Source organism: Microplitis demolitor, chromosome 8 (assembly GCF_026212275.2).
Source record: "Microplitis demolitor isolate Queensland-Clemson2020A chromosome 8, iyMicDemo2.1a, whole genome shotgun sequence".
NCBI lineage: Eukaryota > Metazoa > Arthropoda > Insecta > Hymenoptera > Braconidae > Microplitis > Microplitis demolitor.
This window is the reverse complement of record NC_068552.1, coordinates 2,111,320-2,135,970: the sequence shown is the minus strand read 5'-3', so window position 1 is coordinate 2,135,970 and position 24,651 is coordinate 2,111,320. Positions and strand designations below refer to the sequence as shown.

Genomic DNA, 24,651 nt, shown 5'->3' with positions numbered 1-24,651 from the left:
TTGAATATATGAGTATTATGATATTTATATCTGTACAATACGTTAACAATCATTTCGCAAAATAATGATAAGTTAATAATTTTTTATGACTGACATGTTGAGTCTGTTTACTTGCTTACTCATTTTTAACAAAAGCAATGAATAATTGTAAATAACGACGAATTTTATACAAGTTATCAAATTATCTGACATGAGGCTAAAGTTAATGGGCTATCAATTATTTAAAACGAAGAAACTAAAAACATATTTTTCATCACTATTTTTAACAAGATATAACAATTTAATTATCTGTTTTTTTGGGAAAAAGAAATTATGTACTTTTATTAATTAAAAAAATTAAAGTTTTTTTTTTAAATATTAGAACATTAAAAAAAAGGATATTTAAAAAAAAAATGGAAGTAAAATAATGACATGGTTCAAGTATTTTATTTACTTGCTTAATACTCAGAAAAAAATTTTATTTTGTCAAAAAAATATTAGACGTCTTTTTTTATCTAATGTTCAGATTAGTTTCGTACCTTAATAAATATTTTTGTATAAGTAAATAATTTTACCCTCCCTAGGATTCGAACCCAGACCGATCGAGACTTAAGACCTCGCGTTAGCGCGCGCAGCCACGGTGGCTTTTGAAAATCATGTTTTTAATAAACTCTTAAGTTATTCATCGATGTCTGTCATCTTAAATATTAATTTACACAACTAAATAATAAAATTTAAATATTTAATAGTTTATAGAAGTAGCTCTCGAAAAAATTAATATATTTTATATTTTTATCAAAACCAATGAGAAATTTCATTTTGTTATAAAAACAAATTTTTTTTTAGTGCAATTATTTTTTTCTAATTTTTAATTATATCTTTCTTCAATTCCTTTTTTTTCCTAACCAAATAATTGCTCTGGTTTTTAATTGTAATAAATTTGAGAACGAATCAACTAAACTGTTAAAATATTTGCTTGCCATTCATGCTTCTAAAAATTTATTACTAAAGTGAGCGAGTATTCTTGAAATAAAAATCAATTTAATTTTCAAAAAAATTACTTATTTTGAGTACTCAAATTACAACTCTGCCAAATTCGTCGTAGAAACTACTTTTTAAACAACTTTAGGGTTTACTACTCAGGGACACCTGTCTCAATTTTTTCTGTTCGAAAAATTAAACAAATTTTCATGCTTCTAGAAATTTATAACTAAAGTGAGCAATAAAATTTCATAAAAATAATATTTTCCTAAAAATATCAATTTCCCAGTGAAATTCATAAAATAAAATTTTCTCACAAATTAATTTAAATAAATATCAGTATATTTTTGTTCAAATAAATATAAAGAAATAAAATAACCCTTAATAGCCTCTTAACAATATTTATGAATGCATTATCACTAAATACTTATAAAATATAAACACTCGATCATAACACAGTATGCAGTATACAGTACATATATCTATAATAAATATATATACAAGAGTATATGTATATATCAAAGAAATTACATACGTAGTAAATAACGCATGTGGTTATGAATAATGTTTAGCTCGCTCATGAGGAAGATTAATCAGATAGGTGTGGGCGAGTCCCTGCAGCAGCATCAACTGTCCAAGGACAGACATCACTGCTCGTGTGACAATCGCACACGCACACTATTTATTGTCATTATCGTTAATCAGTTAAATAATCTAAACAAATAATTATAACATAACTTTTCATATATAAATATACATATATAACTTTAAACCATATTACATAATGTGACGTCACTTCATACTTTTATTTGAAAAATAGATTATTTAAGACTACCATATCGTTAAATGAAATTTAATATTCTCTTTTACTTAGGTTAATAAATTCTTTAGACGCAAATGTATATCATTAGTAATGTATGACCTATTTTAAACACCATATCTCGAAACAGCGAATGGCTTTTTTTGCTTAACTAGAGAAATGGGTTAGTAGGTTGCTATCAGGTCAAATATATCGGTCACGGCAGACACTTTAACATTGACCTATATTTATATATATGTATATACATATATATTTCTACCTCGTGTCAAGGAAATTTAATAGACAACTATTCTATTTAAATAAAATAAAAACAATAATAATTAATTTTAAGTGATAGTTATAATTTAATAGACAAAAATATATATATGATTATATGATTAGTAGTATTAAATATAATTAATACATAAATTGAATAGCCTTTGTCATTTAATAGCAATATGATAAATAGGTCATTAACTAATGGTGTACTAGTCTATACAATACAGCCAACGTTTTTTCTAGGCATTTACATATTTTTTGTTTTATAAATCAGTGACACGTGTTATTGACTGGATTCGATTGGTAATCTTGTCAAGTACAACAATACGAGAAATAGTGATAATGATATAATATATAATAATATTAATAATTTACATATGACAGAATCGTAATGTAAAAACAAGCTAAGCTGACTACGTGTGCATGAATCTATGACAGCAGCCTTGAGTAATTTTATACACGTGGATGTATATATGCACGTTAACATAATATGTTTATTTATATATGAATAGATACATTAAAGAGGAAATAATTCTGATTATCATCTATCAATTCACAGTTATTTTATGTTTATTAATAAAATTTTATTTATTTATTACTTTTGAATTCTTTAAAATCAACTTTTAATGGCTAAGTATCGGGGTAAAAAATATTGTATGTGTTAGCGTTGTAACATCAAATTTGATTAATCGAACAATCGATGTTTATGAAATTGATTTCAATTTTTAAAAACGATTTTTTAACATCGGGTTTTTCAACAATAGCTTTCATTTAAGTTTGTTATGAAAATATAAATCTTTTGTTTCAAATTCAGAAATATTATTCTTCGATCAAGAAAAAATATAGTAATAGATTTTTTTCGTCAATTACAACCTTCAAGTTCCAGCTTCCAAATCCTTTAAATATTTTGTTTCTTTATTTGTTTTTTCTTTAAAATATTCGATTGTTACAATCTATTTTTGGGGAATCGATTGTACAACTTAAACGGTGCTCTCAAATAATCGATTCTTCTATAAAATTTTTTTTTTTTTATAAAATAATAATTTATTATATAACAACAGTACATTTAAAAATGGGTTTAGTCTTGTTTATTTATTGCTTTAATAATATTATAATTAAATCAATGGTCATAAAATAAAATTTTTTAAATAAAACATTACTAGTTAAATTCAGTAATATTGAACTTCAAATTCAAATTTTAAAATCGATTTTCTCAATGGATTGTTGAATTATCGACTGTTCAACTATACAGTTGATGAAGAAAAAAACTGCTTTTTTTTGCTAAAATTAAGCGATTTTTTGATTAATTGATTGTTTATGAACGATTAATTGGTGACATCGATTGTCTAGTTTCGATTGTGTTCGATTATGAATAATCGAATATTAGCACCCAATTGTGACAACACTAATCTAAGTTAAAAACGGTCTGTTGGCTACACAGGTCCACAAAAAAAAAAAGTGGTGTGTACTGGGTGTCAAATTATGATTATTCAAAATATTTTTTCCCGCTGAACACGAATCTGAAGTTAGAATTGGGGGTCAAACTGCAAATATTCGAGAAAAACCCAAAAAACCGATAAAAGCTACGATTCACTTTTTTTTCCGCATGATATTATTATGACGCACTTTTTGCTTATTTCTCTCATGTAGTATCCAAATGTAATTTGTAATTGCCGATAAAAATCATACCAATAAAAAATATTTACAATTTCGAATGATTTTATGTAATGTTAACATTATTTTTTCCCTAAATAAAAATGTATTTTGGTTTTTTTTTTTTTAAATATTTATTTATTTACTATTTTCAACTGGCATTAAATGTTACGTGATTTTTTAAAAATCTTGACTAATAAAAACATTGTTTACTATCAAAATATAGTCCAGTCCCGGGTCAAAAATAAACTTGATTCAGACTCGTTTCACCCCATTTTCTTTTAAAGTTATCGAATCGACGACAAATTTTCGATAAGATTTCTATTTTTCGACTTAAATTAAATTTTTTTCGAATTTCAGAGCTTTTTTCACCCTAATTTCATCTTACTTTTGACTTACTGAACCAAATCGAAAAAAAACAATATTTTTTAGTGTACAATGTGTTTTTCGCATTTCATCTTAGTTTTGACTTTTCCGCCTTATAATTTAAGTCGAATAAGTCTAAACCACGACAATTTCGACTTTTTCGTCTTAAATCGTGACTAATAATGTTGCAAAATTTTATAAAAAATTATTTTTCAAAAAATAATTTAAAATATTCTGTCCAGGATTTTTTTAGCCAATCCATTTTTTAAATATTTTTTGATATACTAAATTTATTATAAAATTAGTTTTATTCTATTATCAGCCCGGTGAAGGTCGATTTTAGTTCGGATCTACTATTATATGTAAGCCAGTCAAGTCGAAACAAAGGCGAAAACTCAATATATCTTATATTTCCGTAAAAAAATCGGGTTTGTCTGATGACAAACGGTTCTAAATTTCGATTTGGTAAACTTAGTCTGAATAGAATTTTTTTAATGACCTGGGATGTTTAATAATAATTGTCCTCACTATTGATATCCTCAAAAAATATATAAATTTTATTTACTGATCATCCATGGTACCAAAATAAAATGTAAGAGTAAATAATTATTAAGCTTATATATTATTTAAAAAATATATGAACCCGCATGGAAAAGCTATATATTGTTAAAAGTATATAAAAAAATATATGGTGAATATGTGATAAATATATCGGCAAAAATATCTATATTGAAAAATATATGTTTTTTACATATATTTATAATAATATATTTACCTATACATAATGTTTTGTATGTTTCTATATATATTATCTCATATAATGCTCAAGATATTTTTGCAATACATGGATAGTTTATATATAATTTATAAGTATAATATAATAAACTTGATATATACTTCCATATATTTTGACCCATATAATTATTGGTATATGATCTCTATATAATTGATTATATATGAAAGAATTTATATGTTTAAAAATATGGTTCGCAGTATATTGAAATTATATTTTTCCAATATATTAAAACTTATATTTTTCGCAATATATTGAAAATTTTATTTTTTCAATATACTTTTTCAATTTCTACACAATTCCACAAAAAAAAGTCAAGTTTATTATTTTTTTTTCTTTTCATTGATCTTGCATTTACTGAATAACTAACGCAATAACCTAAGAACAGTAAAAAAAGTGCCATATATTTTATAATATACTGGAAATGATATATTTTGAAATATACTGGAAAACATATATAAAAAATACAAAAAATACTATATATTAATGAATATACTACTTTCAATATAATATATCAATATAAAAAAAGATATATTAAAATATATATGTAAAACATACATAAAAAAGTCATATATTGATAAATATATTGGTAATATATTCTAGCAATCTATTTTTATTCAATATAATATTATATATTAATACGGCTAAAATATTAATATTATTTTATATATTGTACGATATATCACATTATAATATTCATATATTTTATCATATATGTTTTCACATATAAAGCTTTTTCATACGAGAAGCTTTGGAAAACCTATTATTTATATTTATCTTACTCGATATATCAGAGTTGAGTTGACAAGTTTGCATTGAATTATGTACATAAAAAAGAGGCAAATCTATTGAAATGTTAATCTGTAACACCTAGAGATTCAATGTAGGTTAATGATTACAATATTAATCGATAGTATTTTCGGATTTAATCGATCTTGTTGTACTGACGTAAGCTTTTTATATCTTTTGACTGGGCTATACTTCGAAATTATAAATTTAAAAAGACAATACTTTTAGTGACATTTAAAAAATCTTTTTTATTTTTAAATAAGATAAATATCCAATTTCAAGCCCTTGGTCAGAAATATTTTTAGTCTCAATGAAATTATTTATAACAATTAAAATGAAAAATTATACTTTTGCATTCGAACCTGAGTCAAAAATTTAAATGTGAATGGCAGTATGGATTTTTAAAGATTATTTTTTTTAAAGAAAACTTTTGAAATAAATAATTGTATAGTATACGGCGTAAATTATTATTCGTGTTATTTAACTTAAAAAAATATTATTTAACGCAAAGAGGTTTTATCTGCAATAAAGAATAAAATAAAAATGAATTGCGGCTAAACATAGCAGAGTTTAAATTTTAAATACAGTAGAAAGATTTGACCATGAAGTTATGTAACAAAAGTTGTATATAGAGTGACCAGCAAAAATTTTATAAAAAAAAAAAATTCAAAGAACCTGAGTAAAAAAATCGTTGACTATTTTAAACTTCAAAAAGTATGAAAAATTTTTTTCAAACTTTAGACCCTGTTGTAAAATTTTTTTGATTCTTCGTTAAAAGATCTAGGTTTCATCATTTCAGTGCAGAATACGTTTGGAAAAACTGATTTTGTACTATTTTTTAAAAGAAAGCTACTGCATGGAAGTTTTAATGGTTTAAGGGCATATTTGTGGATATATAATGAATACAAGATAGAATTTTTGGTCCAAAAAATTTAAAATTTAGTGTGTTATTCACAATCTCCCAACACTCAAAAAAAGTCATCTACTGCTGCAATAATAGCGACCTTCAGTGCCGGAAATCAAAAAAACCAAAGAGGTTATTAAACTAGAAGGTGTTTCCCGTACCATGACCTTCGGGCTAAGAAAAAAATTCAAATTTAACAAAATGGAGGTTTTAAAAAAAATATCAAATTTTGCGCGAAAATTTGATGATTACTGGCCTGCCAAAATTACATTTTTGATTCGATGGAAAAACTGGAGGTTCATGGTACGTAGAAACACATAAAAGTAGCTGCAACTCGAATCAAATCAATCAGATGATTTGTCTTCGAGTTATAACTGCAGCAATTTTGAAAAATGCATTTTTGAAAATCGATAGCGGCGTGGAATTGACTGTTACTCAAAAAACTATTCGAGATATGCACTTAAAATTGTGGTATGTTATTTTTTAAGGAAAAGACTATAGAACTATGCAAAAAAAATAGATTTTTTCGGAATTTCTCATTAGTGGTCCTCCACTAATTTTTCTCTTAAATTTTCAAAAGTTTAAAAAACGTTCAAAAAAAGTTCTTCGCGTCACGTTTTGAACTTTAGAATAGTCAATGTTCTTTCAACCTTTTTTTCAAAAATTTTTTTCTACACGGGAAACTTTATATAATAATTAACATTTATATATATGTTTATATTTATTGAATTAACATACAAGAGTGTTTATTTTAATATATAATCAATTTTTTTAAATTCACTTCAATGACATTTAAATCACAAAAGAAACTTGTATATTTCCATTAGGAGTTAAATATATCAATATTTATAACAAGTGTTCATTTATTTTTAGTAATATAAATAATTAAGAAAAACTTTATTCTGATTTTTCCACTCTTTTAATGATAAAATAGATATAAATTTGATATTAAATTTTGTTATAAATATGAATAATTTAAGTATGACCTAAATAATATTTTTACTCTTGAAACTAGATCAATTATTTAACGTACTAATTATGCATGGAATTAATTAATTTATAAATAACAAAAGTTTTTATATCATATGAGACATCTTTCGTTACATGGTAAATGGTACTCTTTCGATTATAAAAACTAAGTCATTGAAGTAAATAAAATTAATTGAAGAATAAAAAATCCAATTAATTTATTTCTTGTGATTCTTCGGCTGATTACGTGTGCAAGTAAAAATTATTTAAGTAGTGTCTAAATATTATTTTTAGAGGCTGACATGTTACCTTGACAGGCCAAAGTTACTAAGGTTAATTGCATTGAAAAAAAAAAAAAGTAACTTATAATTTATACTGCGAATTGTAAGAAAAACTTTTATTTTAAATAATATTTTATAATAATCAAATTAAACTTTACTAAGAAATCCAATTTGATCTTTAAAAGTATGTCCGCCATTTTGGATAGTAGACGATAACAATTCAATATAAGATGTTATATTGTTTCTATTTTTGATAAGATTATTTTGGTTTGGGTATTTTAGTTTTTATTAGAAACAAATCATTATTGTTTAGTAAATTAATAGTAATAGATAAAAACTTATAGTTAATGAGGTAATGTTTCGCCAAAAATAGACCAAAAAGGTTAAATTTGGCCAAAATCATGCCAAAACCATAAAATTTTATATGATGCCAAAATTTGGCTAGAAACACAGAATTTTATTTGATAATGCCTAAATTTGGGCGAAATAATAGAATTTTATTCAATGAGACCGAAATTTGGCCGGAACCACAGAAATTTATTCGATAAAGCCTAAATTTGGCCAAAATCACGCCGAAACCATAGAATTTTATTTAATGATGACTAAATTTAACCAAAATCACGTCTACATCATAGAGCTTTATTCAATAAGACCGAAATCATGCCGAAATCATAGAATTTTATTCAATGAGGCCGAAATTCGGTTGAAAACACAGAATTTTAATCGATGATGCCTAAATTTGGGCGAAATCACACCGAAATCATAGAATTTCATTCAATGAGGCCGAAATTTGGTTGAAAACACAGAATTTTGTTCGATAATGCCTAAATTTGGGCGAAATCACACCAAAATCATAGAATTTCATTCATTGAGGCCTAAATTTAACCAAAAACGCGTCTAAATTATAGAATTTTATTCAATGAGACCGAAATTTGGCTAAAAACACTAAATTTTGTTCGATAATGCCTAAATTTGGGCGAAATCACACTGAAATCATAGAATTTCATTCAATGAGGCCGAAATTTGGTTGAAAACACAGAATTTTATTCGATGATGCCGAAATTTGGGCGAAATCACACCAAAATCATAGAATTTCATTCATTGAGGCCTAAATTTAACTAAAAACGCGTCTAAATTATAGAATTTTATTCTATGAGACCGAAATTTGGCTGAAAACACTAAATCGGCGGATCTTTTGACGCGAGTCGAAATTAAATTTAAATTAAAAATTTTAAAATTAAAAATTCGAATGATTTTTTAAATTTTTCAGCATTTAATTACAAGTGATTTAAATAAATAAAGAGATGATTGAAGATAGATACTAAAGTTTTGAGCCTTTAAGTAAACTTTAAAAACTAAACAGCGAAAATTTTAGTTGACAAAAATATTTGTGTGAGCAGCTGCAAATGAAGACTAGTATTTTTAAATGTATGATTGATACTAAAATTTAACAGGTATGTTTTTGAGTTAACTCGTAGTCTGCCGATAAGTACAAACTGTTTAAATATGGTAATAAAATATATTTTAATGAAAAGAAAAAAAAAAGATAGAATAATGTGCAGCAAACATCCAATGTAAGCTACGAAAACATTCAGACGCTAAAAATAAAATAGATATTGAAGTTTCATACAGTAATGCCACCCTTAAAATTGAAAACTGAAAACATTTTAAGAAATTCTAGAAGAATTACAGTTGGAAATTATAATTTCATTGAATATAATTTTCAGGAGGAAGTTTTACATTTTAAGATGTACTTTAATTAAAATTTTCAGTAGAATTTTGAAATTTTTATTTGAAAGTGTACACGCACTGTTAGAGGATTTCTTATGACCCTGATTAAGAAAAACAATTTGAAATGATTTAAAACAATTTAAATAGAGTAATATATAGATATAGATATACATTCAACATGGAGTAAATCATATTTCTTAAACAGGGAATTTAAAAAGATTTCTTAGTATCTTAGGAATGATTTCTTAAATATTAAGAAATAAACTCTTATCTGTAATAAGAAATATTTGTTAAATACAAAAAAATGATGTTTTTAGAAAATAATTTTTAAAGTATTAAGAATTCTTTTGGATTTTTAAATTTTGTCTAATAAAATGAAACTAAAAATTTTCTTAGGACTAGAAAAAATTTCTTTAAAAAGGAAATAGGAAAAATTACACAGAAAAAACGGACTTTTTGGCACAAAAATTTTTTTCTCGCCCCAAGAAAATTCTCTTTTTCAATTTATAATGCAAAAAATTTCTTAGGTAAGTAAAATTTTTTTTGGGCGAGTAAAAAATTTTTTCGCGTCAAAAAATCCTTTTTTTTGTGTAATTTTTCTATTTTTTTTTTTCCAAGAAATTTTTTCTAGCCCTCAGAAAATTTTTAGTTTTATTTCAGTTTGCAAAATTTTTCTTGCGCCAAGAAATTCTTTTTTTCCATGGACACTTTCAAATAAAAATTTGAAAATTCTATTAAAAGTTTTAATCAAAAGTACATTATAAACTCTAAAATTACTGATAATTATTTTCAATAAAATTATTATTTCCAACTGCAATTTTCAAATTTTCTGAAATTTTAAATTTTAAATTCTGAACGCTGCCCTACTTTACAAAACTCCAATCTTATATTTTATTTTTAATCCGATTTTTTAGTCAATACAATTTTCATTTTTAAAAAAAAACAGAAAACTTTTTACCATCACATTTATTTTAGTCAACAAAAACTACCACTAGATGTCACTCTACTCCAGCTTATTTTCCTCAAACAATTTTTGTTTAATAAATAAAAATTTCCTTCTATAATTTAAAAAAAAATTCTTCTTTTACAACAAAACCAATCAATCAACAAAAAAAAAACAATAGAACACTAAAATAACCTCAAAAAAAAAAAAAAAAATAAATAAATAAATAAAAATTCAACCCGAAAAAAAAAGAATTTCTGATTGTAATTAAAAACAAATTAAATTAATAAATAAATGGAACATTTTTAAGTAATTAAAATAAAAAATAAAAGTTTAATTTCACTGATGATAAAAAGTTGAATGGACAATAAAGCTGATGACAACAAAAGCAATTAATCATCAATTAAACAATTAAAATCCCTAGTAATTAAAAATTAGTAATAAAAGACAAGAGTAGATTAAAAAAATATATGAAATTAAAAATAATAGTTACAAATGCGGTCAGTGAACTAGTTATGTTTCGACCCTGACACTGCCATTGCCCTCAGTCATGATTTGTGTCAGAGCTACATATTGTTAGATTTTAAATATTATTCTTTCATTACTCACCTCTATCACTTGTTTCCATTTTTAAATTTTAAATTGCACCACTCACAATATATACTAATAGTATTTTATATAAATATTTTAAATCACTAATTCAGTAAAATCACTTTTTATAAAATATATATAAACTATCGTCACTGGCTCAAATACAGTTTGTTATAAACATGGCCGGTGACTTGTGTCACAATTACCCCAAGGTCGTTGAACTTTTCAAAATTTAAATAATTTACTAAAACTCCAAGTCAAACTTTCTTTATTTTTTTTTTTAAATACTTAATTATCTTCAGTTTATTTAATTACTTTTTTATAAATAATTAGATCATTTAAATGGTTTTTTTTTGACTGATTTTAAAGTTCGTGACCTACTAAGAGGTGGCGCTACTGACTGCGCTGGGGAGTTTTTTTTCAAATTTTAAATTTCTAGGATCTAGGGTTTCTAGGGGATTACCTGAACTGAAAATAATTTTTTGTTTTATTTTTTTCAGGTTAATTGAAGTAAGAGGATAGTAAATAATTGAATTTTTTAAAAGTTGTTAAGTTAATTATTTATCGATTAATTAATTGCAATGATTATTTAATAAATGCAATGAATTTAATGTGAAATGTTTTGGTAAATATATTTTAATTATAAATATTTTATGAGATGTAAATTAAATTAAATATTAATTGTGATTCTGAGAATAGCACACGGCGATAATTAATTTTTTTTGTTTATAAATAATTTACTCTGAAGTCAGCTGACGTTTAATTATTTTTTTATTTATTTTTTTAAACAATAAATTGTAAAAGAAAATTATTTTTAAAAATTGCGCTTATAGTTTTTTGAATTTTCTACATGTGCATTTTTTTATTTTTTTTTTTAAATTTCATTTTTGAAAAAAAAAATTAAAAAATTTTCTTATTGTCTGCTAACTTCAGGATCATAGCCGGCGTTTTATAATTTTTTTTTTAAAACAATAAATTATAAAAAAAAAATATTTGAAAAAATTGCACCTGTAGTTTTTTTAATTTTCTACATGTGCATATTTTTACTTTTTTTTATTTTTATAATTTATTTGGTGAAAAAAAAATCCGAAAATTTTTGAATGTCTGTTAATTTCTACATCATGAATGTAGCAGACATCAGAAAAATGGCTACTGTTTATATTCAAATTTGATACACAGAAGAGCAAAATTTGTAATTTCGTATATTAAAATTAATATGAAAAAAAAGCGATAAATTGGTATCTAGTTATTACTATTCAAATAAACAGAAAAATTTAAAAAATGAGGAACCGAAGAATTAGTAAACGTACATATTAATATATAAAGATCTAGTATACGAATTTTTAATATTCTGTTTTTTCCATGTATCTGTCGAAAGTTCAAATTATTCAATTCGAAGTTCGATTCGATACGAATAATTCATTGGAATTATTTGCACACTTTTAGATAATATATTTTTATCTAAAACCTTCCATTCGATTCTTGCAATAATTTTTTCTGTTTCAGATAAAAAAATCCTCCTATCAAATCACAAACATGTGAAAAAAAAAATATTACGAAAGCAAAAATGTTCTGCATTCTGGAGCGATTCTTTCCAGCACTAAAACGATCAATTCTCCACATAAAATTCCGCCATGTATGCACAACATTCGTGATATTAATGATATTACAATTCTTCGGAATATTTACTCACATATTCGAAGTATCATTCGAAGACAATTTCTCATATCCTTACGAAGGCGATGTGTCGTCATCAGTAGAGGCTCTGAAGCACAACAAGAAGCCCGAAATCGAGCCAATAAATACTTACAATTACGATTACATCCATGATATCAAAGAGAACTGTATTGATAACGACTATCATACACTGAGAATAATATTTATCGTGAAATCAGCGATCGACAATTTTGATCGACGCAACGCGATAAGAAATTCATGGGGTCACAAGAAACGTTTTTTCGACGTACCAACGCGCACTGTCTTTTTATTGGGCATCAATCCAATGGAAAATAAAAAATTACAGTCAAAATTAGATGACGAAATAAAAAAACATAAAGACATCGTTCAAGGAAATTATATCGATACTTATTACAACAATACAATAAAAACAATGATGGGGTTAAAATGGGCAGTTAACTACTGCCTGAATTCAAAATTTTACATGTTCGTTGATGACGACATTTACGTGTCTGTTAAAAACGTATTGAGATTTATAAGAAACCCGACGTCTTATCCAGATTATCTACAGGATCCAAGTAGAATCGGTGGACCACATAAACGTGAGATACGCGAATCTGATGTGCCAAATTTAGTTAACCATTTGCCAAATAGTAATAGTTCTAATTCTATGAATAAAACGAGTACTGATAATCAATATAGATACCAATTAAATGTAACTTTGAATAATGAGAGTTTAAATAACGATAGTGATGGGGGTTTAATTAGGAAACGTAGACAAGTATTCGATTTTGAGCTACCGAATGACGTAATGCTATTTGCTGGGTACGTATTTGTATCGTCACCACATCGTTATAAATCGTCTAAATGGTACGTTTCGTTAGATGAGTATAAATATGACATGTGGCCACCGTACGTCACTGCGGGTGCGTATATATTGTCTAAAGAGGCGCTTATTGATTTGTATTACACGAGTTTTTATACAAAACACTTTAAATTCGATGACATCTATTTGGGTTTAGTGGCGAAGAAAGCGGGCATTGAACCTTTTCACTGTGATGAGTTTCATTTTTATAAAAAAGAATATACTAAGTATAATTATAAATATGTTATTACGTCACATGGCTACGGAGATCCTGCTGAATTGATGCATGTGTGGAATGAACAAAAATCATTAGGAAATGCGTAAATTTGGGTTATGTAACAAAATATCTACGACAAAATATCCAAAAACAGAAACGTCACTAAATGTCTGCATACAAAGTAACCAAACAAAATAATATGTGTGTAAAGTATAATTTTATATAAACATAGTATGTGTAAATTAGGGATCAATTATCAATCAGAAAGCACATATATTTATCGAAATTAATGTATGGTATTTTTTAGAAATAGGTAGTACTGATTACTGTTCTGCGCAGTAATCGACGAATAAAGAAAAACACATTTAAATGTGATTGATTGATATTAGAACAGGAGTAAATCATTGCTTAACACGTACACGGAAAATAAATTGTAGTAATGGCAACAACAACTGAGTTCCATTTACCACAGGCTGTAGTATGACATGAGACAACTCCAAATTGTGGTTAGATTTACTACAATATTGTAGTTAAGCGTCAACTATCGAAAAAAGTAAGATATGCCACAGCATGCGGTATTTGTAACTCCAATTGTAGTTCAATTTACTCGATATGCGGTTACGTAAAAATAAACGGTATATAACCTCAAATTTTTAGAAATTATTTTTAAAAATCACTTATTGAGTTATTTGTATATACTAAACATGGTAATTATTTACAAATAGGGTCCACCCATGCTGGGCCATGTTAAATTTTTTTTGATCAAATTGATCAGTTTTTTTTTTAATTGTTCATTGTTTTATGTACATTAAAAAAAAAAAATACATCAATATTATCAAAAAAGATAAAATAGAAATTTTATCCAAAAACATGAAAGCCAATTTTTTTTTCCAACTTTTAACGGCAAAAAAGCTATCGAAATTTTTATTTTTTTTCTCACGACCTTTTTTATCATAAATGCGCCGTAAGAATAAGCAGAATAAAAAAAAAATTTTAATTGTTAATTTTTGGGTTTTAAAAAAGTCAGATGATTATTTATGAGACGCTTTAATAATTGAATATACACAACAGATTAACCTCAAAGTGGCGAAATAGCGGGAAGTGCTCCTTCTGTAGTACTCTCAACTCCTGCCTGGAGTATTTGTTACTGCAGGGTGCAGTCGAATTAACCGCAAGATAGGAGTAAATTCAACTTATTAACTTAGTAAATTTGTCGCTCTTAAAATCGATCAGAAGATTATTTTTTTAGGAACTCGGCATAAAAATGGAAATAACTAAAAGAGAAATGCAGAATTTTAAAAAAATTTATCAGAGATAATTTGTAGGAAATAAAATTGTCTATAAAAAAAGTTCTATGACATTTTATGATTAGTCCGATAGTTTCGGTGGAAAATTAAAAAGATCTCAAAATTTACTCTAACTTGACTTCAAGTTCCAATATCTTTTTAACAGATGAATTTATCAAAAAATAATAAGAGACTTTTTTTGTAGAGCATTCAATTTCCTACAAAAAATTGTTTCGAGAATTGCTGAATTCTCATTAGTTGACATGGTATAAAATTCAGAACGAGTAAAAACAAGTTCTTTGGATTTTATCAAACTTTGACGTCGGATATTTTGTGAATGCGTGAATTTATGCAAAAATCATAGAGGACCTTTTTTCTAGATCAGTAAATTTGCTACGAAATCTTTAAAAAGAGATTTCTTGTATCTTGATTTTTTCAGAAGTTATGTATTTTTCACCATGTTACTAAATGAAAAATCGAAAATTATCAATAGCCACCTCTAAATATCAATATTAAGAGCTCAAATTTTAACTGTCACCATATTTTAAGACACCCATTCGATTTTTCAAAGTTCATCAAAAAAATAAAAATAGCCCCCTAATATGAAACAGTCTAATATACACTTTTCAGATTTTGAGAGTAACATCCTCAAATTCTTCCAAAATAATATGTTAACATATACCAATAAAAACTTGTCTACGGATATTTTGTCGTAGATATTTAGACGGAGCACCTAAAATCATTTATCGTCTATTTGATGATATTTTATTTACAAAAAGTCCATGACTCCTAGGACCAATATCTGTGCGTCTTATTTATTTAAAAAAAAACTCGGCTTTGAGACAAAATAGAATTTGTTTCGTTTTTTTTTAAGCCATCTTCAAGTTGTTTCTGTTTCTGTTTCTGATTGAAATTATGAACATTAAAATATCAGTTCGTAATAAAAATCAATTAAGAAATTTTTTTTACTTGAGGCATAAAAGACATTGTTTGATAATAGTTTATTTTAGACTGTACACAAAACAAAAATTTCTTGGTATGGCGCAAAAAAATTTCCATTATGAAATGAAAACAAAAATTGTCCTAAAACTAGAAAAAATTTCTTAGGGTTAGTAAAAATTTTTTGCTAAGAAATCCATTTTTTCTCTGTAAAAAAAAATAATTACGACTAAAATCAAAACTTTGTATCAGACTCCAAAAATGCATTTGAAGATACTTAAAAAAAATAGAGTTTTAAAAATTTTTTAAAAATTCTATTAGTTAATTATTTAATAGATATAATAGGAAAATTTAGATAGAAAATAATTTAAAAAGTTTACTTATGAACAAAAAAAAAAACTCTCTGAATTGCTTAGGAAAAACGAAATTAATTTAATAATTTATTAATTTTATTTAATTAGTCGATAATTAGGCAAACAAAAATAGGAATTTGATACTATACTGTGATGAATATAATTTTTATATGAGCAATTTCAATATTAGTAGATGTAACGACCAAGCGATATTCAAATACTCGATAATAAATTATAATTTGTAACTACAAAATCATCAAGTATTTTCAATAAAAAAAAAAAAAACTGTTAACTAGACAAATATAGCAATACTTAAATGTAATTGGTCTCAATCCTAATAATGAATTTTTTAATTACTATGAACAATTACACCATAGGCTAGTGATATATTTATGTAAAAATGGTTTAAAATATATTTTATAAAAGTCTATCATAAAATTTAAGTTATTTACAATGTTTTGTACTCTCATTTTAAAAAATAAATTAAATACTTAGTTATTGATGGCTTGAGTCATCAGTTATAATTAATAAATACGTAATTGTTAAATTATCTATTATTTTTAATGAGTTATCGGTCATTGATGGTGTGATTGTGACTTGTCTGTAGTTGATTTTCTCAATGATTGATCCAATGTTGATGTTTCACGTTGGACAACAGCTAAAAGCATTTGCGAGCTATCGACAATCTATTAAAAAAATATTTATAATAATTATTTTAATCAATAATAAAAGATTAATGAACTTTAATAAATTGAATTTTATTTATTGATATTAAAAATAAATTAAGAAAACATTCTCATTAAATTGGTGGAAAATTATTTGAAACTATTGTAAAAAATTTTGATAAATAATTAGTAAGAAGAAATATTACGGATCTTAAAAAATCAGGGTATGATAATGTGATTTTTTGAAATGTTGGTTAAAAATAACTTGATATTGGCGCGATTTTTAAAAATTGAAAATCAAATTTAGGAAGTCAAGTTTAAATTCTTGTTTTAAGGGTGTAGTCTAATTGATCATTTTTCAAAAATCGTTTTCCTTTTTTTTTTTACATTTTTGTAATGTATATGTATAAGGGTGATTCAAAAAATAACAAATTTTTTTTTCTTCTCACAAACAGATTCAAAAGTTTCATTTAGATATAAAAAGACGCCTGTGAAAATGAGAGCTCTTAATATTAACATTAAGAGATTCTGCATTGCACTTTTCTATTTCCCATAAGAATAACATGGAAAATTTTTTTTTTGCAAGTTCTGATTTTTATAAGTAGCTAACAATGCGTCGTAAGAATAATTGGCAGAGATATTCTTGTAGGTAATTGAATGCTCTTCAAAAAAAGTTTCTTATCATTTTTTGATAAATCTATTTGTTCAAAAGTTATTTGAGGTTCAAGTTGAATTTATATTAAATTTTGAGATCTTTTTACTTTTCCGGCGAAACTATCAGACTTATCACAAAATATCATAGGACCTTTTTTGTAGAAAATTTTATTCCCTAGAAGTTATTCTAATAAAGTTTTTTCGAATTCCGCATTGTTTTCTAGTTATTTTTATTGTTATGTCAAGATCTTAAAATCGATCAGAAAACTATTTCTTTTATGAGCTTGACATTAAAATAAAAATAACTAGAAAACAATGCGGAATTCGAAAAAACTTCATCAGAGATAATTTGTAGGGAATAAAATTAAAAAATAAAAAAAATAAATAAAAAATAAAATTTGAGAGAAGAAAAAAAAAATTTGTTATTTTTTGAATCACCCTAATATGTATCCAAGCATATTGTGCCAAATTTTTATGGCAGTCCAAGCAGTGTAAGTGTATTTTTCTGAATCTAAAGATCGAATATGTGAACTGCCGCAACTTGGACACATCAGAGAACAGAACGGAAAAAAAGGCCAAGTTAGAAGCAAACGAAAGTTCTGAACAAGAAAAAAAACTTTAAACACATTTATCTCAAAACTACGTTTTCGCTGACGCCAATCACGATTTCTCCGGAACCGTGGGCTGATTCTTTTGAAATTTTAACCACATATTCTACACATGAGTACTTACAGGAGACTAAAATCATGTTAAAATTTTGATTTTGACTAATTTTTTTTTACAAATAACAGCGAAAAAAAAACACTTCAATTATTAAATTCGTAGGAAATAGGACCAGGAAATAAATGAATTACTTTAAATAAATTGAACGTTTCGTCATTTATTTATGACTTCCTCAGCAACTTATTATTATAATTCAATTGTCTATTGCATAGAAACTATGGAGAAAGGCCTTATATCTTAACATAAATGCCATAATCAGGCCTATTATTATTATAAAAGTTCGATTTTAAATTAATTGTTGTTAATTAATCTCAAAACTTTAAATATTACGGTTTTCACCATGACACAACGTTTCAAATTATACTTTACAGTAATTCATTTATTTCCTGGTCCTATTTCCTACGAATTTAATAGTTATCATTGAGTATGAACACGAACGTCGAAAAAAACACTTTCATTCAATTTAAAAATTTTTTTTAATTAGAAGTAAAAATGGTCTAAAATTAATATCGCTAGTCTATCTCTTAGCCACTGTCATACCAAATCTAAGACACTATGACATTTTTGTTTCAGATAAACCATTGCTGAGATATCGTGATTGAGCCGACTTGTCTTTAAATTATAACTACGTTAGAGTACACCTTTTGTATGAACATACTTATAAAAATAAATGAAAAAAATTTTTTTTCATAATTCAAGACTTGATTTATCATCCCTAGCAGTGTTTGTATATTTATTTTTCATGATAAAGTCGCAAGAAATTCCCAAAAATAGACTATTTTTTCATAAAAATTAGCGAGAGTTTTTCAAAATTAATTAATTACTTAATTAGATTTTGAATTTTTACTAGAGTTCCAAAGTTACCAAAACACAAAAAATCTGACGAAAAAAAAATTTTCTCAGCGTTTTAATGAGAATATTTTTAAATGAGTGTAAATGTAGTAAACATCAGACAAATTTAAAATTTTAAATAAATAGAGTAAGTAATTAATAAAATTAAATTTTAAAAAATGCGCATTTAAAAAATTTTGAAATTAATAAGTGCATTTTTTAAAAATTATTTACTCTATTAATAATTTATATTTGTCTGACGTCTGCTATATTCACATTATTATTTTTAAAAATAATTATTTGTTTATTAAAAAATAATGACCTTCATATAATGAGCTTCTGTATCTGAAATAATTCTATTATATTCATTTCTAACTAAAATTTTTTTATTGAGACTGTCATTTATTTGCGATAATTTATGTTGCATTTTTTTAATTTCACGTTCTAGAATATGTTTTTCTTCTTCTTCAATGTCTATCTCGGCTTGTAAACTTGCTCTTTTACATTTTACGTCTTCTAAACCTACATAACAATTTAAAATATTTTTAATCAAACGAAATATTCATAATACGTAAACAATAATAAAAAACAATGAGGTTATAAATTACTTACACTTGACAAGTTCTTGATTATACGTTTGCAAAGCCGCGCCATGCTGAGACATTTTTAAAATATATATTTTTTTAAATTTTTCTAAAATAATTATTATTAATTTATTTGTTTTTTGTTTCGCATTAATTTATGTTTGTTTGTGTTTGTTTAGATCGTTGATGTTTGTAAATAATTTTGAAAATAACTTTTCAAATGACACCGCTTGATGGAGTTAGTGATGATTTATGGAGTAAGGTGGAATTTGTCTACGGAGACTTTTGTATTTTAAACAATCAATTTGCGCGCGAAAGTTTAGTTTCAACATGATCGTACAATTAACAGGCAACTAAAAATTTTTGTATTAATTGACCAATAAATCGGTGACAAAAAAAATTAAGGATATGCGCAAGAAATAAGATAGTAAAAATAAAGTTACAGGATGACAACTGCCAATGAAAGTCTAATCCACGATTACGATGTTAACATTGAAAATTTTAGTGGAATTTTCTTTCCGTGTACTTACGCATGGCTTGCTCAAGATTTGCTCAAGGCCCGAGGTCAATTTTTTGAGCCTTGAGTAAATCTTCAGCAAGCCATGCGCAACTAATTCCATCTATAGTCTTTCTCCAGAATTGAGTTATCCCGCATGAAAAAGCTTTATATGTGAAAACATATATGATAAAATATATGAATATTATAATGTGATATATTGTACAATATATAAAATAATATTAATTTTTTTGCCGTATTAATATATGATAATATATTGAATAAAAATATATTGCTAGAATATATTACCAATATATTTATCAATATATGACTTTTTTATGTATGTTTTACATATATATTTTAATATATCTTTTTTTATATTGATATATTATATTGAAAGTAGTATATTAATTAATATATAGTATTTTTTGTATTTTTTATATATGTTTTCCAGTGAATTTCAAAATATATCATTTCCAGTATATTATAAAATATATGGCACTTTTTTTACTCTTCTTAGGTTATTGCGTTAGTTATTCAGTAAATGCAAGATCAATGAAAAGAAAAAAAAATAATAAACTTGACTTTTTTTTCGTGGAATTGTGTAGAAATTGAAAAAGTATATTGAAAAAATAAAATTTTCAATATATTGCGAAAAATATAAGTTTTAATATATTGGAAAAATATAATTACAATATACTGCGAACCATATATTTAAACATATAAATTCTTTCATATATAATCAATTATATAGAGATCATATACCACTAATTATATGGGTCAAAATATATGAAAGTATATATCAAGTTTATTATATTATACTTATAAATTATATATATACTATCCATATATGGCAAGAATATATTGAGAATTATATGAAATAATATATATAGAAAAATACAAATCATGATATATGGGTAAATATATTATTATAAATATATAATCCAATATATGTAAAAAACATATATTTTTCAATATAGATATTTTTGCCGCTATATATTTATCACATATTCACCATATATTTTTTTATATACTTTTAACAATATATAGTTTTTCCATGCGGGATAATCCGGCACGAATTTCTTGTGTAAGGCTTGCACAAGACTTGCCATTGAATTCTTGCCACAAGTATCTGCAGCATGACGTAAGGAAAGACACTAACGTCTATCGAACTTGAGACCAGTCTTGCTCAAACCTTGAACAAGATTGTCATATAGACAGTAGTCAAAAAAAATAATTTTGATCTGACCAAAATCTTTCCATCATATTCAATGGGAAAATAATAATTTTTCTTCCATCGAAGTTTTCAATCAGAGAATAAAATAAAAGGTAACATAAATTTTAAAAAAATTTTAAATAAATAGATATTAATGCAGAGCTTACAACTTTAAAATATTAAAACATTAATAATAGATATTTTTATCTACTTCCATACGTCATAACCTCAAAAATATGCAGGAGTGGGGCTCCATTTATTTTGACGTTAAAAATTTTATTGCGACTCAGAAATTCATTTTTTATTTATACAAGCTAACAAAAAATTTTTTAAAAAAATCTCTAAAAACAATCTTACATACCCTTAATAAATGGGCGTCTTCACATATTTATGACAAATATTTTACTACATAATAAAATTAAGAAACTAATGCAAGTAAATAAATAAATTTATTTATAACTTACAGCATAATTTATTTTTAAAAAATTTATTATTACAACAAATATTTAAATTATCAAAAATTTATTTTTGTCCAATGAAACAAATGTTTTTTCTCGCAATCACCAGTAAATCAACTTCTCAAAATAAATATATTAAAAATATGTTATTGAAAAATGTCCTATTTATTTTTTTTTTAAATAAGAAATATAATTTTACGTTCGTATTAAATTATATTTTAAATTTAAATAACAATAATAAGATTAATAAACATAAATATCACTGCAATTAAACTATAAATATATCAGACCTTCAGAAAAAATATTTTCGGTCCTGCAACGTCTTGATCATTGAATGCCTGTCCCCGTGTTTAAAAAAAATTCAAATACGGATGATCAGTCGGTTAAAAAAAAATTAAAAAATAAACCAACAAGTGTCATGTGGACAACCTTAACACAATTTCTATTTCTTTAGATGCATCAGACGTGTCGTTTAAATGACGCAATTAAATTTAAAATCTGTTAGGATTTAAGGGAGGGAGAGATCAGTAACGTTCGCTTGTATAATACGGAAGGAGGGGTTTAAAGTTCTAAAACATTCTCGTCTTCCCGCGTTCTTAAAACAGAACTGTCCGAACTATCACCGTGACCGCACCGACAATCTGCGGATTAAAAAAAAAAAAATCATTTGAATATTTTTAATTTATTTATCGAAGTTTGTTACTGTTTGTTTGAATTTTTATCAAAACCGATTATCGAAAATGGTTTATGAAAGCGATTTCTACACAACCCGACGACCCTACACACGCCCGATTTCTTCGCACTACACCGTGACGGTCAGTAATTTTTTTTTTTTTTATTTATAATTATTATTAATTATCAATGTCGACCATCGAATGCATTAATTATTAATTAACACATTACATGTCACTGCAAACGCTATTAACCATAAACAAAAAAATAAATAAATAAAGTTGTCATGCCGTTGAAACCCCGATACAAAAAAAATTTCGTAGATTTGAAACTCCAATAATAAATTACTGTAATTTTTATTTTTATTTTTAAGGAGTCAAAGTTTCGAATATTATTTTATTAGATAGTTGTCACCTATTGTCAGTATTAACATTGACAATAATAATAATAATGCATGTAAAAAATTATAATGCTTTGCACGGGCTTTTATTTTTTATGGGAAGGGGGCAAAACGGGGTACTTTGGAAATAGTCGGACTCAAATAGGTTTTTTTTTTTTTAATGATATTCAAAGTGAATAGAAAAAATTTTAAACTGCTGTAAAAAAAAAATTTTCATATTTCGCGGGCAAAATGGGGAGCCTAAAGGTGAAAAAAATTTCTGGATATTAAATAAATTTGGGTAAATTAAATATTCTTGTAAGTAATTTACGTAAAGAAAAATTACATTTCACATAATTATTGGATGCAGAGGAAGAAAAAAAATTTTAATAGTTTTTATCATAAAACAAAAGTCATTGACATTTTTCGACTGACACTTTAGATTTTTAAAAAAGTTTAACTACCGACTTTAAATTGGTAATTTTTGTTTGCTAATTACTATTTATTATTAACTTCAAAGTACAAGATTTAAGTCAGTTTTAATTCCAAAGAAGATATTTTTAAAAAAGCAATTATATGTTGCTTAAAGTAATAGATTAAAAAAATAATTAAAAGTTAATTAAATTTAAAAATTAAAAAAATTGTACACGGAAAAAAATGATGTTTAAAATTTGAATAGTTTGTAGTTTATTTTCGACTTAAAATTAGAATATTCGATACTAATATCAAACATGGATCATTACATACACGGAGAAAAAAATATAGTAAAAATTACAACCTTATAGTACAATTTACTAACAAATGTAAAAAAATACATTCTGTATTGTAATTATTACTAAACGTTTAGTAGAATTTACTAGTTAGTAAGAATTACATAATAAGATATTCAAAATTACTCGTAATGTATTTTTTGCTAAGACGATTATATTTTTTACTATTTGTATAGTAAATTTTACTATAAGTGCTATTAATAAATACTAATTTAAGAAAGTCAATTTTCTAATATAATATAGGATTTGTTACTATACAAAATATTAAAAATTACTATAAGCAATGTATATTTTGCTAACACGATTATATTTTTTTACTGTCTGTATAGTAAATTCTACTGTGTATAGATAAAATTAAAAGTTGGTGGGGATAGCATATACAAATATGTATTACAAGTTCTGAAACTTTTGTCCAAAGGAGACATCGGGCCGTTAGACATAGGAAAGGACTCGCGCGCGGGAGATCAGGGTTCGAATCTCGGTTGGAACAAGTGATTTTTTAAAAAACAAAAATCGACACCAACACCAATACAGATGACATAAATAACAATAATAATCAAAATGATAGCAATAATAATAAAAAGTTAAAAGCTAATAAAAAATTAATTTAATTTTTTTCCATTCTAATACAGTAAAATTTACTAAACGACTTGTAAAATTTACTTATCTGTTTATTAATTTTTCATATAAATCATAAGCGTTTCAAGATTACTATCTCAATTTAGTAATTATTCCCATATTTTTTAGTAAATTTTACTATGTTTTTTTCTTCGTGTACATTACAAAATGGCTATTATTTATATTCAAA

At 25.1% G+C, this 24,651-nt stretch overlaps 4 protein-coding genes across 10 annotated transcripts in view; 2 read left to right on the top strand and 2 right to left on the bottom strand.

Moving 5' to 3' along the window:
• Positions 1-11,388, bottom strand: part of LOC103572998 (retinoic acid receptor RXR) — a 46,817-nt gene extending 35,429 nt beyond the window's left edge. Inside the window, exon 1 of the mRNA XM_053741462.1 lies at positions 11,077-11,388. Coding sequence (XP_053597437.1) covers positions 11,077-11,095 — 19 coding nt within the window. The 5' untranslated portion in view covers positions 11,096-11,388. The remainder of the gene's footprint in view (positions 1-11,076) is intronic.
• A 166-nt stretch (positions 11,389-11,554) lies between these two features.
• LOC103572997 (beta-1,3-galactosyltransferase brn) lies at positions 11,555-16,823 on the top strand. 2 transcript variants are annotated; one of them, XR_001345156.2, is made up of 3 exons: positions 11,555-11,683; positions 12,565-14,018; positions 14,125-16,823. XR_001345156.2 is itself a non-coding variant. In XM_014441338.2 (2 exons), the coding sequence occupies exon 2, from the start codon at positions 12,626-12,628 to the stop codon at positions 13,922-13,924; it is 1,299 nt and encodes a 432-aa protein (XP_014296824.1). In that variant the 5' UTR covers positions 11,555-11,683; positions 12,565-12,625; the 3' UTR covers positions 13,925-16,823. The 2 variants fall into 2 exon arrangements, 1 of the variants encoding a protein (XP_014296824.1); XM_014441338.2 differs by having other exon boundaries at positions 12,565-16,823.
• A 90-nt stretch (positions 16,824-16,913) lies between these two features.
• On the bottom strand, positions 16,914-20,049 carry LOC103572515 (microtubule nucleation factor SSNA1). The gene is made up of 3 exons (XM_014441339.2): positions 19,881-20,049; positions 19,591-19,790; positions 16,914-17,081 (listed from the first exon to the last, which is right to left on the bottom strand). The coding sequence occupies exons 1-3, from the start codon at positions 19,930-19,932 to the stop codon at positions 16,971-16,973; spliced, it is 363 nt and encodes a 120-aa protein (XP_014296825.1). The 5' UTR covers positions 19,933-20,049; the 3' UTR covers positions 16,914-16,970.
• Positions 20,050-22,616: 2,567 nt separating this feature from the next.
• Positions 22,617-24,651, top strand: part of LOC103572498 (calponin homology domain-containing protein DDB_G0272472) — a 28,985-nt gene continuing 26,950 nt past the window's right edge. For all 6 annotated transcript variants that reach the window (XM_008551131.1, XM_008551128.1, XM_008551130.1 and 3 more), the window contains exon 1: positions 22,617-22,837. In XM_008551131.1, the coding sequence (XP_008549353.1) occupies positions 22,763-22,837 (75 nt within the window). In that variant the 5' untranslated portion in view covers positions 22,617-22,762. The remainder of the gene's footprint in view (positions 22,838-24,651) is intronic.